The sequence below is a fragment of the Lithobates pipiens genome, unplaced genomic scaffold (assembly GCF_037356315.1).
Source record: "Lithobates pipiens isolate NorthernLeopardFrog02 unplaced genomic scaffold, aLitPip1_a1.2 Scaffold_30, whole genome shotgun sequence".
Taxonomy (NCBI): Eukaryota; Metazoa; Chordata; class Amphibia; order Anura; family Ranidae; genus Lithobates; species Lithobates pipiens.
The window spans coordinates 139,071,244-139,088,133 of NW_027507791.1; the positions used below are offsets into that span (position 1 = coordinate 139,071,244).

The following is a 16,890-nucleotide window of genomic DNA, read 5'->3' on the forward strand; positions in this document are numbered from 1 at the left end:
ATAGCGCACAAAATAAAAAAACGCAGAGGTGATCAAATACCACCAAAAGAAAGCTCTATTTGTGGGGAAAAAAAGATGTCAATTTTGTTTGGGAGCCATGCACCACGACCGCGCAATTGTCAGTCAAAGTGATGCAATGCCAAATCGCAAAAAGTCCTATGGTCAGGAAAAGGATAAATTGATGCAACTTCTGTGAATAAAGTAGCATTGAATTCAGGTCAAAGTCAGATCAGAGCATTGAATTCAGGTCAAAATGCCAGTTTCAAGGGCCCAGGTATTTCCTATGGAGGACTGGGAGATTATGGTTGACAATATGCACAAATGTACACGCTCTATCTGCACAGGATGTTCCTTCTGGTGCCCGACTCTTGTTATAGGGCAGTGATGGCGAACCTTGGCACCCCAGATGTTTTGGAACTACATTTCCCATGATGCTCAACTACACTGCAGAGTGCCTGAGCATCATGGGAAATTTAGTTCCAAAACATCTGGAGTGCCAAGGTTCGCCATCACTGTTATAGGGGGTGTCGGGATAAGGGTACGCTCCTTCACACCTTCTGGGAGTGCAAAGCCTTAGCACATATCTGGGTTAAAACCTCCACATTGATCAATAGGATCACTGGTACCTCTATCGCTCTTACGTACAAGATGTGTGTTCTCTATGCTGATCTCCCAGGGGTCCCCCGCCCACAACAAAGGCTGATCCATACTCTCTTCAGCGCCATTCAATGAGCTGTAGCGCTGAATTGGAAGAGCCCCTTGGTGCCCTGGTCACAAATGATTCTCCGCATGAAGTCCATTAGACTGATGGAGCGCATTCACCATACTCTCCTGGACTCCATGCACACATTTGATGGGAAGTGGGGTGGGTGGACAGCCCTCCTCCTTACCTCGAGGCCCCCTGACCCACACGGGCGAGATGCAATAAGGTTTTAACTCATGAAGGGAGGGTCTCCTCTCACGTTAGAGGGCAGGGTGGGATAAAAGGTTCTTGTGACTCTGTAATACAACTGTCATCATGGCTAAGATAGGTTATTGAGCTAGTGCATCCAAGGCTTTTAGTTCTTCTTGTTACTGTTGGTTACTCTTTCCTACCTGATCTTTCTTGGGGATACCTCATGGTGGCCTTTTTAGGGACATCTCTGTACCATATCTGGCCTTTATTTGGATACGTTACTTACCTGACTGTCGGATATGCAAAGCTGAATGTTATATGAGTATCTATACTTGTCACTAACTGTATTATTACTAATGGTCTTGTAACCATTGATGCTTTTTGATACTGGTATCCTCTGTAAAATTTTCTCTGTATTTTTCTAATAAAAACGTTTGTAAACAAAAATAAAAAAATAAAAAAATGCCAGTTTCAAGGATATTAGGTGAATGAAAAATCTGCTGCAGGGAAGCAAAAAAAAAACAAAAAAACCCCATCTCACAGCCTCTCTCGAATGCCCAGAATGCATGTCTTCGGCGTTCCATAGGACCACTTGGTACACTGTTCAGCCCCACCCAGTTGCAAACTGCTATAGGCTGTAAGTAGTGGGACTGGATCCCTCACCGGTGCCCCAAGACACTGGGAGGGATGTACTGCAGATACATGACATTTACAGGGGGTAGGGCCTTATTCACACTGGTACTTCTGTGTTAAGCATTTCTAAATGTTCTGAGCGGCATAAACAACTTTTTATGCTTCCCATCCCGTTTTCCAGTGTTTAGATGTTCCTGCTTTAACCTTTTTTGCGGGGGGCTGTAGCCAGTGGATTTGTGTGAACAAAAGTTGGACAGACTGGTGGATACATGCGGGCGGTTGCGCTGTCACCTGATTGCCTCCATACACTCCTGCTATGTATTCCGGACTCCGCTTGCCCATCTACAGGCCTGGGACAGACATGGCAGCTGCCGGCGGGTGGAGGGGAAAGAGAAGAACAGAAACACGTGTATGATGGCACTTCCATGTCAGCCTCTCAGTGTCCCCAGCTAGCATAGCCAGGAAGGGTTTATTGCAATGCAACTTTATGTCCCCTATGTGATGGGGAAAAAAACAAAAGATAGGGCAAAAAAATAATAATATTATTTTACAAAAAAAGTTTTACTGAAATGTAACGTCTCCTAGACCTTTGCGGTAATATCAAGCAACATTAAAAACATATAAAAAATTACCACCATTTTATTTTATAGGGCAAGAGTAGGCATCCTAGTGCCCTATATCTGTCCAATCATGCCTCTGGGAGTAATTAGAACTACCAGCCTTGCAATGCCTCATGGGAAATGTAGTTCAACAGCTTTAGGGTCTGCTTTCAGAAAATATATAATGCTTAGAGTTTTTTTTATCTTCAGGCCTAAAATTATAATTTTTTTCTAAATGTTTTTTTTACTAATTGGCTGAGAGCACCAATTGGGAGCTGGTCAGCTGCTGGCGTTTTGACAGGGGGTGTTTTGTGTGTTTTGACAGGGGGGTGGCCCCCACCAGCAGCCCCCTGTCAAAACACAACAGCTCAGGGGGAAAGATTGTTGTACTAACATCATTGTTAGTACAGCGGTTCTGACCAGAGCTGACCTCCCCCCCCCCCCATTCAACCTGCTGGGTTGAACGAAAAAAAAAAAAAAAAAAAAAAAAAAAAAAAAAAAAAAAACTCAGTGCGTACCAGGCTTTAGGAGATGCGATTATAGCCATGAAGGGGCAGGAAGTGTATATTACCAGATGAAGATAAAAAAGGAAGAGTGAATGAATACACCACATCCTAGCATTACTTTAAACAATATGACATTTTTAGTATTTCGGGTTTAGATACAGATTTAGATATAGATTTGTGCAATTTACTGTAAAAATAGTCAATTACATTCCCTAATTTATTGACTTTGTCCCCCTTTTAAAAAAAAATTGCTATAAGTAATAAAAGAAGTTTGTCGTTCTTACCAGCTCGAGGATTATCAGGATTTTTGTCTGGATGGCAGGTCAGGGCTTTCTGCCTGTACGCCTTTTTAATCTGAGGAAATAAAACAGGATTTGAAGTATCTTTAGTCAGTTACACATAAAGAGAAGAAATACTACGATTACGTTTTCACGGTGCACAAAGATTACAAAGTTTGTATTAAAGAGGTTTTTCCCCCGCATTTTGGATGGAGTGGGGAAGGATTCTCTATTACAGAGGTTTACTCCTATACTTCCTGCTGGCAATGGTTTTATCAGACAGGAACTGAGGGGAATATGCAACAGACATAGAAATCTGACAGCAGCCCTAACCTTCTCCTCCTCTACTAAAAAAAAAACATTTCTATTTCAGTTTTTGTTGCTTTCAGTGAATTTCTCTCGGCCAGAGACAGGAAGTGAGGGGAACCCCGGCTAGCAGCAAAAACCTGACAAGGACTGTAATCCTTCCCCACTCTATCCAATACTATGACAAAAAGACTGGGCTGGACATGTACCGTACTTTGGGGTTGGTTTAGGCCCCTTCCAAACTTGTGCGACGATTCCTGCGACTTTGGACATCAGAGTGGCATGACAAGCCATACCCCACGATTCCCAATGATGACCATCAATATCTGTGCGACTTCAAGTCGCACCGACCTCAAAGTAGTCCCTGTACTACTTTAGTCCCACTCTGATGCGAGTAGAGGTCCATAGACCTCAAGTTTACACAGGCATTCCCTGAAATTGGGACAAAAATCGGGTGAAAAAAAATAAAAACCACGTGACTTACAAGTCGCGGCAGCGTGAAAGGGGCCTTACGAAAACTGAAGAGTGCAAAATCTGGTGCAGCTCTGCATAGAAGCCAATCGGCTTCCAGTTTTTTTTTTTTTGTCAAAGTTTGAACACACTGAAGTTAGAAGCGGATTGGCTACCATGCACAGCCACACCAGACTGCACTCTACAGGTTTAACATATCAACACCTTTATTTCATGTGCTGGGAGAGTCCCCTCAGTGAGAAGTATCAGGGCCCATCCACACTTGTGCATTGAGACAAAACACATGGAATAATGGCAATGTGCCCGTTTTATGTGAAGTGAATGGCACCCACACAACGTAGAGTGCAGCGTCCTGTGCCGTGATGCTCATACCAGGCATTATGGTGCGCTGCGTTAAAGAAAAAAACAAAAAAAACCCAAGTAGGTTTTTTATCCATTGTGGTGCAATGGTACCCCTTCCATAATGAATGGGTGGTCTTAATACAACGTGCATTAAGACCGCTTTCACACTGGGGTTCTTTTCAGGCATTTTCGCACTAAAAATAGCACCTATACAGCACCTCTCAAGCCATCGCAATGTGAAAGCCAGAGTTCTCCCACACTGGGGCCGTGCGCTTGCAGGACGGGGGGCGGAAAAAGTCATGCAAGCAGCATCTTTGGGGCGATGTGGGAGTGATGTACACGCCACTTCTCCACTGCCTCGCCCAATGGAATCAAAATCAATGGACAGCACTGCCGAAGCGCCTGCAAAGTGTGAATTGGCTCTTTTCGGGTGTTTTTAACCCTTTCCTTGGCCGCTAGCAGGGTTAAAAACACCCCGCTAGCAGCCGAAAAGCACCGCGCTACAATGTATATGACAGCGGACTCACACCTGAGCCAGGCATTTTTTAGGTAATTTGGAAGCATTTTCTTTCGCCATTTTGTGCTATAGGTGATTTTTCAGTGTATGCAGGCTCAGGGGAGAGCAGAGAATAGCTGTTCACACACAGAAACACGAGAAATCTGCTTGTGTCAGACATGTGCGACTATAGGAGCAAAATCTCCAGACAGCTCCAGACAGCTCCAGACAGCCTGGGGATCTTCCCTGATATAAGTGACAGAGTGACAAGCCACAATGGAAAACAATCCGATTCTTTCTTCTTCTATCTTTAGTGACTGGGAGGCCTCCTCCAGAGCATCCCCCCCAAACTCCTCCTCCTCCTCCCTCTGCAGAGCACCCATCCCCCAAACTCCTCCTCCCTCTGCAGAGCACCCATCCCCCAAACTCCCCCTCCTCCTCCCTCTGCAGAGCACCCATCCCCCAAACTCCCCCTCCTCCTCCCTCTGCAGAGCACCCCCCCCCCCAACTCCTCCCTCTGCAGCCTCCCCCCTCCCTCTGCAGAGCATCTCCCCCCCCACTCCTCCCTCTGCAGAGCATCCCCCCCACTCCTCCCTCTGCAGAGCATCCCCCTCCCTCTGCAGAGCATCCCTCCTCCCTCTGCAGAGCATCCCTCCTCCCTCTGCAGAGCATCCTCCCCCCTCTGCAGAGCATCCTCCCCCCTCTGCAGAGCATCCTCCCCCCTCTGCAGAGCATCCCCCCCCTCTGCAGAGCATCCCCCCCCACTCCTCCCTCTGCAGAGCATCCCCCTCCCTCTGCAGAGCATCCCTCCTCCCTCTGCAGAGCATCCTCCCCCCACTCCTCCCTCTGCAGAGCATCCCCCTCCCTCTGCAGAGCATCCCCCTCCCCAACTCCTCCCTCTGCAGAGCATCCCTCCTCCCTCTGCAGAGCATCCCCCTCCCCAACTCCTCCCTCTGCAGAGCATCCCTCCTCCCTCTGCAGAGCATCCCCCTCCCCAACTCCTCCCTCTGCAGAGCATCCCTCCTCCCTCTGCAGAGCATCCCCCTCCCCAACTCCTCCCTCTGCAGAGCATCCCTCCTCCCTCTGCAGAGCATCCCCCTCCCCAACTCCTCCCTCTGCAGAGCATCCCCCTCCCCAACTCCTCCCTCTGCAGAGCATCCCTCCTCCCTCTGCAGAGCATCCCTCCTCCCTCTGCAGAGCATCCCCCCCCCAACTCCTCCCTCTGCAGAGCATCCCTCCTCCCTCTGCAGAGCATCCCCCCAACTCCCCCCTCTGCAGAGCATCCCCCCCTCTCCTCCCTCTGCAGAGCATCCCCCCCTCTGCAGAGCATCCCCCCCTCTCCTCCCTCTGCAGAGCATCTCCCCCCCACTCCTCCCTCTGCAGAGCATCCCCCCTCCCTCTGCAGAGCATCCCTCCCTCTCCTCCCTCTGCAGAGCATCTCCCCCCCACTCCTCCCTCTGCAGAGCATCCCCCCTCCCTCTGCAGAGCATCCCTCCTCCCTCTGCAGAGCATCCCCCTCCCTCTGCAGAGCATCCCCCTCCCCAACTCCTCCCTCTGCAGAGCATCCCTCCTCCCTCTGCAGAGCATCCCCCTCCCCAACTCCTCCCTCTGCAGAGCATCCCCCCTCCCTCTGCAGAGCATCCCCCTCCCCAACTCCTCCCTCTGCAGAGCATCCCCCCTCCCTCTGCAGAGCACCCCCCACAAACTCCTCCCTCTGCAGAGCACCCCCCCCAAACTCCTCCCTCTGCAGAGCACCCCCCCCCCCAAACTCCCTCTGCAGAGCACCCCCCCCCCCAAACTCCTCCCTCTGCAGAGCATCACCCCCCCCCCCCCCCAAACAGCATAACCCTCCTCCATCTACAAAGCATTATTCCCCCAACACAAACACACACACACACACACACACACACACACACACACACACACACACACACACACACACACACACACACACACACACACTCTCTGCTGGTGTCCCCTCACCTCTCTCTGGCTGGAATCAGCTTCTACTCCCAGCAGCCCGTACAGATCCATCTGCATGAGCTCCTTGGAGCCCGGAGTCTTCCCCGCCGCCATTCTCGGTGTTTTCTATCTTCTACATGAACATGAAATCCTCTCCGAACTCTCCTGATAAGTGTACTTCTTCCTGTCGCAGTATGATGGCGTCTATGGCACTAGGTACGGCGGGAAATGTAGTACTATACAGAAGACACTGCACATAATTATCAGCAATCGGACTACAATTCCCAGAATGCCCTGCGGCTACAACAAATCAATTTCCTGAAAGTTGGAGATCTTCTGTAGTGACCAGTGCAGTACAGGGACCTGGACACACTTTAGGTAACTAAATGAGAACTCCCATCTGTTTTAATGTTTATAAGATTCTCATAGGAAAGAGCCGAGTGTCTTGTGAAATACAAATGTGTGTTCGTGCTGCATATATGACCATTCTGGGGGCAGACATGTCCTCATATCTGTGTGTCTCTTCCATTGTTTTATTTCTGCACTGCAAACTTCCAGTCTGTCTGATGTGCGATCTTATGGGAGCCATACATGCTTCAACTTCTTATGTGATTAATGTGTCATTCAGTCAAAACGATTGACTCAGTTTACATTGGATTCCATCAAACTGAGTCAATAAGCAATGGTGGAATCAGCAGTGATATACATTGTTCACGAATACAGTCGTATTTCAATTGATCAAATGATGAGATTTCATGGTGGAAACAGTGATCAATAACTAAAGCTCAGTACACACAAGTGTTTTTCCCTTTTTTTTTTTTTTTTATACTAGTAGGCTGAATGAGGAAAAAAGAAAAACTTAACAGACCTGCAATCACAAAAAAGAGGTGGAGAGAGGAATCCTCCCATATTCTGACAGTGAGACACTCCACTGTCACTCACAATAGACTGATCAGCAGTCATTGGCTGCAGACCGGTGATCGCAGAAGGGTTTCCAGCTAACAACTGGTTTCTGTGGAACAGGGAGGACCACACTGCTGAAGCAGCCCAGTGTCGATCTATACCCTGCTTTACAATCGTGTTACCATCGGTATCTTAACTATCAATCATCATGCTTGAAGGGATTGTAGCGTATCAGTGCAATCGAAATCCACTTTCCTATGTGTGGTATATCAATCAAATGGGTTGTCAACTAAAGATGAATTATTCCCATCGGTAGAGATTAATTTTAAAATAAATCGACCCTTTGAGGAAGAGTACTGTACCACCATTAGGCCCATCTTACAATCTCTGTACAATCACCTTTTAGATTTACTAAACCGATGTAAGGACCTACCTTAAATATCCAGTCAGGGAAATACTTGCACTACATTTGTGTTGGTAGATCTAAAGAAGATTTTCCAGCCGGATTGTAATGTGTGAGGTGACCCTTCAGTTGTAGGCATGAGAGATATAAATGCATTTTTATTTTTTTTTTACTAAAATCATGTGATTTGGCATGTCCTATTTTTCTGTGTAAAGTCGGGATTTTGCTGATAAGTTGAAAGTCGTTTATTTCTAGGAGAGTAAGCCGGTGTCACAGATCACATGGATCAGTGGGGGTCACACAGGACCCAAGTAACATAACAATGATCGCACACTCACATCAGTCAAACCTGTTCTCCCCCTCCTTTATACAGGAGTACAGAGAAGAAGAAGAGGACCTATACCAGAGCTAGAAATTAGGAAGAGGCTCAGTCAGGGGTAGGGATCGACCAATATCATTTTTTTTGGTGCCGATATGATATCAATATTTTGACCACCTCTCCTCTCGATAGCCTATATTTGCAGATGTTTTGTACATTTAAAATACTATATTTTACACTGTCCTTTCACTTTTTTTTATTTTTTTATTTTTTATTGCTGTCGCAAGCAATGTAAACATCCCTTGTGACAGTAATGGGCAGGGACAGGTACTTTTTATGGAGGGATCTGGGGTCTATACAACCACAAACCCCTCCTCTGCACTTGAAAGCATTCAAAACTTCAAGATTTGTGGTTTTTGAATACTTTATTTTTTTTAAACTGGTGCCTTTAAAATGCCAATAAACCTGGTTATTAGATCCGAGACCCGAACGAAGCATCGGCTTTGTTCAGGTCTTCGGCCAGCCAGCGGATACACCAGCTAGTTGCTTGGGGTGGGAGAGCCTGGGCGAGCGGCAGTGGGGGGTGCGGGCAGCTGAGCGGCTGTTATTACAATAAAGCAAACCCCTTGAAGCAATATCGGTCAGTTTTTTTTACCGATACTTCTGAAAAAGTGAATATCAGCTGCACTGATAATCGGTCGATCCCTAGTCAGGGGGACATATCACTTCTATTGCAGGACTATCCAACCTTATCTTATAAAATGAATTTGGGTGGGCTCAGCCAGTAAAGGTGGTTTTACATTTACGAAAGTCCCCATTGCCTTGGTCAGGCCTGTGTGATAAAGACAGAGGATGGGGATTTTTTTTTCAGTTGGGTAGGAGAGCTTTCCTAGTCTGAAAAAGGATTAAAGAAGAAGTCGTTTTCTTTTTTTTTTTTTCAGCGTTCTGTCCCCAGGGGACAATGTATATTTAGTACTCTGTCTTATGTTTCTATGTGCTTTGTAAACCCAGCTATGAGGTCAGGCAGGGTGCCCCTCTACCCCCTTTCTCTGTGCAGCTGTGCAACAACATGGCAAGCAAGAAGATGGCTTCTTGTTAAACAGCACTTTCTCGGTTCGGCTCTGAGCATTTTCCCAAATCAAGAGGAATGGTGGGGTGTCAGCCTTCTGTCACTCTTCATTTCTCTTGCTGACACATGTCTTGGGGAATCTCTTGGCACTAATAGAGTGCCAGTTATCAAAGAGTAGTCTACGTGTTGGCTACATTGTCGAACAGCCACATGGAGGATGGGGGCTGTCCTGTCCAACCTTGTCATCACTTTTCAATAGATGGTATGTGACCAGTCTAAACTACGGGGCATGTTCTCCAATGGCAGGAGCCTGGCGGACAAGATGGGTGAACTAGAGACACTGTAGTACGAGGAGGATTTGGACTTTGTGGGAATTTCAGAGACCTGGTTCAACAGCTCTCATGATTGCCTGGCAAACATGCAAGGGTATACCCTTTATGGCAAGGAGAGAGGGGGTAAAAAAGGGGGAGGGGGTATGCCTATATATCAAGAATAAATGTACAAATGAATGTGAGAGATGACATCACTAAGGGAGGTAGGGAGGAGGTGGAATCCTTATGGGTAGAGCTACAAAGGGATGAAGCTAAGGGGAAAATAATACTGGGTGTATGCTATAGGCTCCCTAACCTGAGGGAAAAAGGGGAGACTGATCTGCTATCACAATTTGTGTTAGTAGCAAGGGTGTTATTATAATGAGGGATTTTAATTATCCAGACAGGCTGGGCTGAGGGAACCGCGCATTCATCTAAGGCTCGCCAGTTCCTAAATGTCTTGCAGGACAATTTTATGGGTCAGATGGTAGACGCACCAACTAGAAATAAAGCGTTACTGGATATACTGATTACCGGCAATATAGACCTGATCACGGATGTGGAAATACGAGGCAATTTAGGGAACAGCGATCACAGGTCAATTGGCTTCCATATAAAATCACACAAATAGGAAACATAAGGGGAATACAAAGACACTGAATTTCAAAAGAGCCAACTTCCCTAAACTACGAACCTTACTAGAACACATAAATTGGGATAAAATCTTAGGAACAAAGAACATGGAGGAGAGATGGGTTCGCTTTAAGAGCATATTAAATAAGGACATTAGGCAGTGCATTACATTGGGTAATAAATTTAAAAGAGTGAACAAAAGTCCTGGATGGCTTAACTCCAATGTAAAAATGCATATAAAAGCAAAGGAGAAGGCCTTAAAAACAAGGTTGAGGGATCATCATGAGCTATCAGACTTTATAAACAATGCAACAAGAAAAGTAAAGCCCCATATGCATCAGATTTTCTGCTGATTTTTTTTATTTTTTATTTTCCCCTTCAGATTTACTAAAACCATATAATATGAGGTCAAACCTTAGGAGTTTCAATTTGTATGTAATCAGGCAGGCCTTTGCACTACATGGTTTTGGTAAATCTGAAGGAAAAAATCAGCAGAAAATCTGATAGTGTGTATGGGGCTTAAGGGTGCAATTAGGGTGGCTAAGATAGAACACAAAAGACACAGAGGAGGGGAGTGAAAAAAAATCCCAAGAAATTCTTTAAGTATGTAAACAGTAAAAAAAAAAAGAGGACAGACCATATTGGCCATAAGAATGAGGAAGGACATTTGATTACAAAGGATGGGGAGATGGAGAAGGTATTGAATTTATTATTTTCCTCATTCTTCACAAAGGAATCGGGGTGGGGCTTTAGTAACCAGAACTGCAGTGTTTGTCCTCATGACACATCACAGGAAGCACCTTCATGGCTAACAGAGGACAGAATTAGACTTGAGAAACTTAACATTAATAAATCACCGGGACCAGATAGCTTGCACCCGAGGGTACTTAGGGGAACTCAGTCGAGTAATTGCCAGACCATTGTTCCAAAGTTTTACTGACAGTCCACTGACTTGAATGGTACCAGCGGATTAGAGAAAAGCCCAAAATCCATCCCTGGGAATTAGACCAGTTAGCCTAACATCAATAGTATGCAAGCTCTTGGAGGGGATAAGGGACTATATACAAGATTTTAGTTAGGAGAACTGTATCATTAGTAGTAATTAGCATGGATTCATGAAGAATCGTTCTTGCCAAACCAATCTATTAACCTTCTACGAGTAAGTGAGTTGCCATCTAGATAAAGGAAGGTTTATGGACGTGGTTTATCTGGATTTTGCAAAAGCATTTGACACCGTTCGCCCTAAATGTTTACTGTACAAAATAAGATCCATTGGCTGCCTACAAGGATGAGTTCAAAGGGTGGTGATAGATGGGGAATATCCAGAATGGGTAGTGGGGTTCCACAGGGTTCTGTGCTGGGACCAATCCTATTTGATTTATTCATAAACGACCTGGAGGATGGGGTAAACCGTTCAATCTCTGTATTTGCGGACGATACTAAGCTAAGCAGGGCAATAACTTCTCTGCAGGATGTGGAAACCTTGCAAAAAGATCTAAATAAATTAATGGGGTGGGCAACTACATGGCAAATGATGTTTAACCACTTCCCAACCGGCGCACGACAATGTACATCGGCAGAATGGCACGGGCAGGCAAATTGACGTACAGGTACGTCCATTTAAAATTGTCGCCCTGCCATCACGTGCGCGTGGCGGTCGGGACCCCATGAGTCCGGCCGCGGGTCCCGCGGACTCAATCGCCGCGGGTATACCCGCGATCGCCTCACAGGGAGGCTGAACGGGGAGATGCAGAAGTAAACAGCATCTCCCTGTTCTGCCTAGCAACAAGTGACACTAATCTCTGCTCCCTGTGATTGGATTAGAGATCAGTGTTTACTAACACACAGCCATGCCCCCCACAGTTAGTAACATGCCCCTAGGACACACTTAACCCCAACACTGTCACCCCCTGGTTAACTCCTTCAATGCCAGTGTCATTTACACAGGAATCAGTGCATTTGTATAGCACTGAATGCTGTATAAATGACAATGGTCCCAAAAATGTGTTCACAAAGTCCGATGTGTCCGCCATAATGTCACAGTCACAATAAAAATCGCTGATCGCCGCCATTACTAGTAAAAAAAAAATATTCATAAAAATGCCATAAAACTATCCCCTATTTTGTAAACGCTATACATTTTGCGCAAACCAATCAATAATCGCTTATTGCGATATTTATTTATTTTATTTTTTACCAAAAATATGTAGAAGAATACGTATCGGCCTAAACTGAGGGAAAAAAAAAGGTTTTTTTTATATATTTTTGGGGATATTTATTATAGCAAAAAGTAAAAAAAAAAATGCTTTTTTTTTTTCAAAATTGTCGCTTTTCTTTTTTTTTTGTTTTATAGCGCAAAAAATAACCGTACGAGTGATTAAAATACCACCAAAAGAAAGCTCTATTTGTGGGGAAAAAAGAACGTAAATTTTGTTTGGGAGCCACGTCGCATGACCGCGCAATTGTCAGTTAAAGCAACGCAGTGCCAAATCACAAAAAGTGGTCTGGTCTTAAGCCAGCAAAATGATCCAATCTGAAAGCGGTTAATATTGAAAATAATGCATTTGGGTGCAAAAATATGAATGCAATCTATTCACGGGGGGGAGAACCTCTGGTGGGAATCTAGGATGGAAAAGGACCTGGGGGTCCTAGTAGATGATAGGCTCAGCACTGGCATGCAATGCCAAGCTGCTGCTAACAAAGCAAACAGAATATTGGCATGCATTAACCGCATGCCGACCAGCCGCCGCAGTTGTACTGCGGCAGCATGGTTTGGCTGTGCAAATTGCTGTTATGCTACGTCGGTAGCATAAACGGCCACTAGGGGGCACGCGTGAGCCGATGCGAGTGCCCGGCAGTCTCGATCGCCGCCGAGCTCCTGGGTTCGCTCGGAGTACACGGTGAACTGAGAGCTCTGTGTGTGTAAACACAGTTTCCAGTTCTCTGAACAGTGAACTGACAGATCGTCTGTTCATACAGACTATAGCAATCTGTTTGTTTTCCCTGCACAGTCCCATCCCCCCCTTCAGTTAGAACACATACTAAGATACATATTAACCCCTTCACTGCCCCCTAGTGTTAACGCCTTCACTGCCAGTGACATTTTTACATTAATCAATGCAATTTTAATCGCACTGATCGCTGTATTAATGCCAATGGTACCAAAAATGTGTCAAAATTGTCTGACGTGTCTGCCATAATGTCGCAGTCACGATAAAAATCGCTCATCGCCGCCATTACTAGTAAAAAAATAAATTTTATATATATATATATTATATAATAAAAATGGCATAAAACAATCCCCTATTTTTGTAGACGCTATAACTTTTGCGCAAACCAATCAATATGCGCTTATTGCGTTTTTTCTTTCAATAATTTTTATTAAGTTTACAAAAGAAGAATACAAAACAAGCTATAGATAGCACCCCCCCTTTTAAAAAATCAGGGAGTGCATAATGACATACCAGTGTTTAACAGGCGTTACATAGAATAGAAAACAATCACAATTACATTTACATTGTAATGGTAGTGACAATCCAGAAAGGCATCTATGAGTAATATGCATTAAAGAAGCCTCAGGCTAAAACCTGTTTCTGACAGGAAGATGGAATGCTGGGGGGAAGCCGTACCCCACCCCAAGGGGAGCACACTGTGGGGACGGCCTCACTCTCCAACCCTATCTCCGAAAGGCCCGCAAGAGCCAGTGCCTCGTTGGGCTGTCTATCTCTTAAATCAAGCATATAAATGAACCCAAGGACAGTCGACTAATCAAACGCTGTGTGTAGGAGACAGAGAGGAACCTACACCTGTAGCAGAATTGCTGAACTGAAAGTCCAAGGTTAACTTGGTGCGAGCGCGTGGAAACCTGGCCGTGCCAGGGGGCTTCTGCCTGCTGTCGTTTCTGGATACAAAAGATCAAAACACTGGAACAAACCATCGGAACCAGAGAGAGAGAGAAAAGGAACAGAATCAGAAAGAGAGAGGATGTAGGGAGGAAAGAGAGAAATAGCAGGTCCAAAAGAAGTAGGAGAAGAGGGGAGGAGAAGGATAGAAGGTCATCCAATCAGATAGTCACGGCTTAATAAATCTATGTCCCTCTTATTGCGTTTTTTTGTTTTTTTTGGATTTTTTTTTTTCCCCCAAAAATATGTAGAAGAATATGTATCGGCCTAAACTGAGGAAAAAAAATGTTTTTTTATATATATTTTTTGGGGGCATATTTATTATAGCAAAAAGCTAAAAAATGTGTTTGTTTGTTTTTTCAAAATTGTCGCTTTTTTTTTTTTTGTTTATAGTGCAAAAAATAAAAACAGCAGAGGTGATCAAATACCACTAAAAGAAAGCTCTATTTGTGGGGAAAAAGGAAGTTTTTTGGGAGCCACGTCGCACGACCTCGCAATTGTCAGTTAAAGCAACACAGTGCCGAATCGCAAAAAGTGGTCTGGTCTTTGGCCAGCCAAATGGTCCGGGGCTTAAGTGGTTAAAAAGGAGATCCATTCCAGAGATAAAACGATAATTCTCCCACTCTACAAGACTCTGGTCCGGCCGCACCTGGAGTATGCTGTCCGGTTCTGGGCACCAGTCCTCAGGGAGGATGTAATGGAAATGGAGCGAGTACAGAGAAGGGAAACAAAGCTAATAAAGGGTCTGGAGGATATTAGTTATGAGGAAAGGTTGCGAGCACTGAACTTATTCTCTCTGGAGAAGAGACGATTGAGAGGGGATATGATTTCAATATACAAATACCATACTGGTGACCCCACAATAGGGATAAAACTTTTTCATAAAAGGGAGTTTAAAGCCTCATGCACACGAGACGCAGTTAAACGCGCGTTCAGATGCAGTTGGACAGTTTTTTCAACTGCACCTGAACTCATTCAATGTTATCCTATGTGTCCATGCACACAGTCTCGTTTTTTTCCGTTTATATGCAGTTGCGTTTAATCTCGTTTTTCCAGAAGCAAAAAAATGCGTTCAGAAACAAAAATTTCTGCGTTTCAGACGCAAAACGCGGCAAAACGCCGCTACCGCGTTTAGCCGCGTTTGCGTTTATATGCGTTTTTAAAGGTGACCTTTTTTTTTACATTAAAAATCTCAAAAATGATTGCAAATGATGAAAAACCATTAGAAAAATATTTTAAACAATTGCAATTGCAAGTGGACAATCCACAACTTGTGGCAAGTGACGTGGCAAGTGGACAATCCACAACTTGTGGCAAGTGACATGGCAGGTGGCAAGTGATGTGGCAAGTGGACAATCCACAACTTGTGGCAAGTGACGTGGCAGGTGAAGTGGCAAGTGACGTGGAAAGTGGACAATAGACAACTTGTGGCAGGTGACGCGGCAAGTGACTTGGCAGGTGACGTGGCAAGTGGAAAATCAACAACTTGTGGCAGGTGACTGGCATGTGACGTGGCAAGTGGACAATAGACAACTTGTGGCAGGTGACGTGGCAAGTGACCTGGCAGGTGACGCGGCAAGTGACTTGGCAGGTGACGTGGCAAGTGGAAAATCAACAACTTGTGGCAGGTGACTGGCATGTGACGTGGCAAGTGGACAATCCATAACTTGTGGCAGGTGACGTGGCAAGTGACGTGGCAAGTGGACAATCCACTTGTGGCAGGGGACGTGGCAAGTGACGTGGCAAGTGGACAATCCACTTGTGGAAGGTGATGTGGCAAGTGACGTGGCGAGTGGACAATCCACAACTTGTGTCAGGTGACGTGGCAAGTGGACAATCCACAACTTGTGGCAGGTGATGGGGCAAGTGATGTGGCAAGTGGACAATCCACTTGTGGCAGGGGATGTGGCAAGTGACGTGGCGAGTGGACAATCCACAACTTGTGTCAGGTGACGTGGCAAGTGGACAATCCACAACTTGTGGCAGGTGATGTGGCAAGTGATGTGGCAAGTGGACAATCCACTTGTGGCAGGTGATGTGGCAGGGGACGTGGCAAGTGGACAATCCACAACTTGTGGCAGGTGATGTGGCTGGTGACGTGGCAAGTGGACAATCCACATCTTGTGGCAGGTGACGTGGCAGGTGACGTGGAAAGTGGTGTGGCAAGTGGACAATCCACAACTTGTGGCAGGTGATGTGGCTGGTGACGTGGTAAGTGGACAATCCACAACTTGTGGCAGATGGCATGGCAGGTGACGTGGAAAGTGGACAATCCACATCTTGTGGCAAGTGACGTGGCAGGTGATGTGGCAAGTGACGTGGCAAGTGGACAATCCACAACTTGTGGCAGGTGATGTGGCAAGTGATGTGGCAGGTGATGTGACAAGTGGACAATCCACATCTTGTGGCAAGTGACGTGGCAGGTGACGTGGCAAGTGACGTGGCAGGTGACGTGGCAAGTGACATGGCAAGTGACATGGCAAGTGGACAATCCACATCTCGTGGCAAGTGACATGGCAGGTGATGTGGCAAGTGACGTGGCAAGTGGACAATCCACAACTTGTGGCAGGTGACGTGGCAAGTGACGTGGCAGCTGACGTGGCAAGTGGACAATCCAAAACTTGTGGCAGGTGACGTGGCAAGTGACGTGGCAGGTGACGTGGCAAGTGACGTGGCAAGTGGACAATCCACAGCTTGTGGCAAGTGGACAATCCACAACTTGTGGCAGGTGACGTGGCAGGTGACGTGGCAGGTGAAGTGGCAAGTGACGCGGCAAGTAGACAATCCACAACTTGTGGCAGGTGATGTGGCAAGTGACGTGGCAGGTGATGTGGCAAGTCACGTGGCAAGTGGACAATCCAC

At 45.9% G+C, this 16,890-nt stretch overlaps 2 protein-coding genes across 3 annotated transcripts in view; one reads left to right on the plus strand and one right to left on the minus strand.

Moving 5' to 3' along the window:
* DNAJC17 (DnaJ heat shock protein family (Hsp40) member C17) overlaps window positions 1–6,658 on the minus strand; it is a 113,080-nt gene extending 106,422 nt beyond the window's left edge. Inside the window, exons 1-2 of the mRNA XM_077464908.1 lie at window positions 6,510–6,658; window positions 2,918–2,987 (exon numbers count right to left, since the gene is read on the minus strand). Coding sequence (XP_077321034.1) covers window positions 2,918–2,987; window positions 6,510–6,602 — 163 coding nt within the window. The 5' untranslated portion in view covers window positions 6,603–6,658. The remainder of the gene's footprint in view (window positions 1–2,917; window positions 2,988–6,509) is intronic.
* Window positions 6,659–6,720: 62 nt separating this feature from the next.
* ZFYVE19 (zinc finger FYVE-type containing 19) overlaps window positions 6,721–16,890 on the plus strand; it is an 83,802-nt gene continuing 73,632 nt past the window's right edge. For both annotated transcript variants that reach the window (XM_077464906.1, XM_077464907.1), the window contains exon 1: window positions 6,721–6,866. The gene's annotated coding sequence lies outside the window, so the exon portion shown is untranslated. The remainder of the gene's footprint in view (window positions 6,867–16,890) is intronic.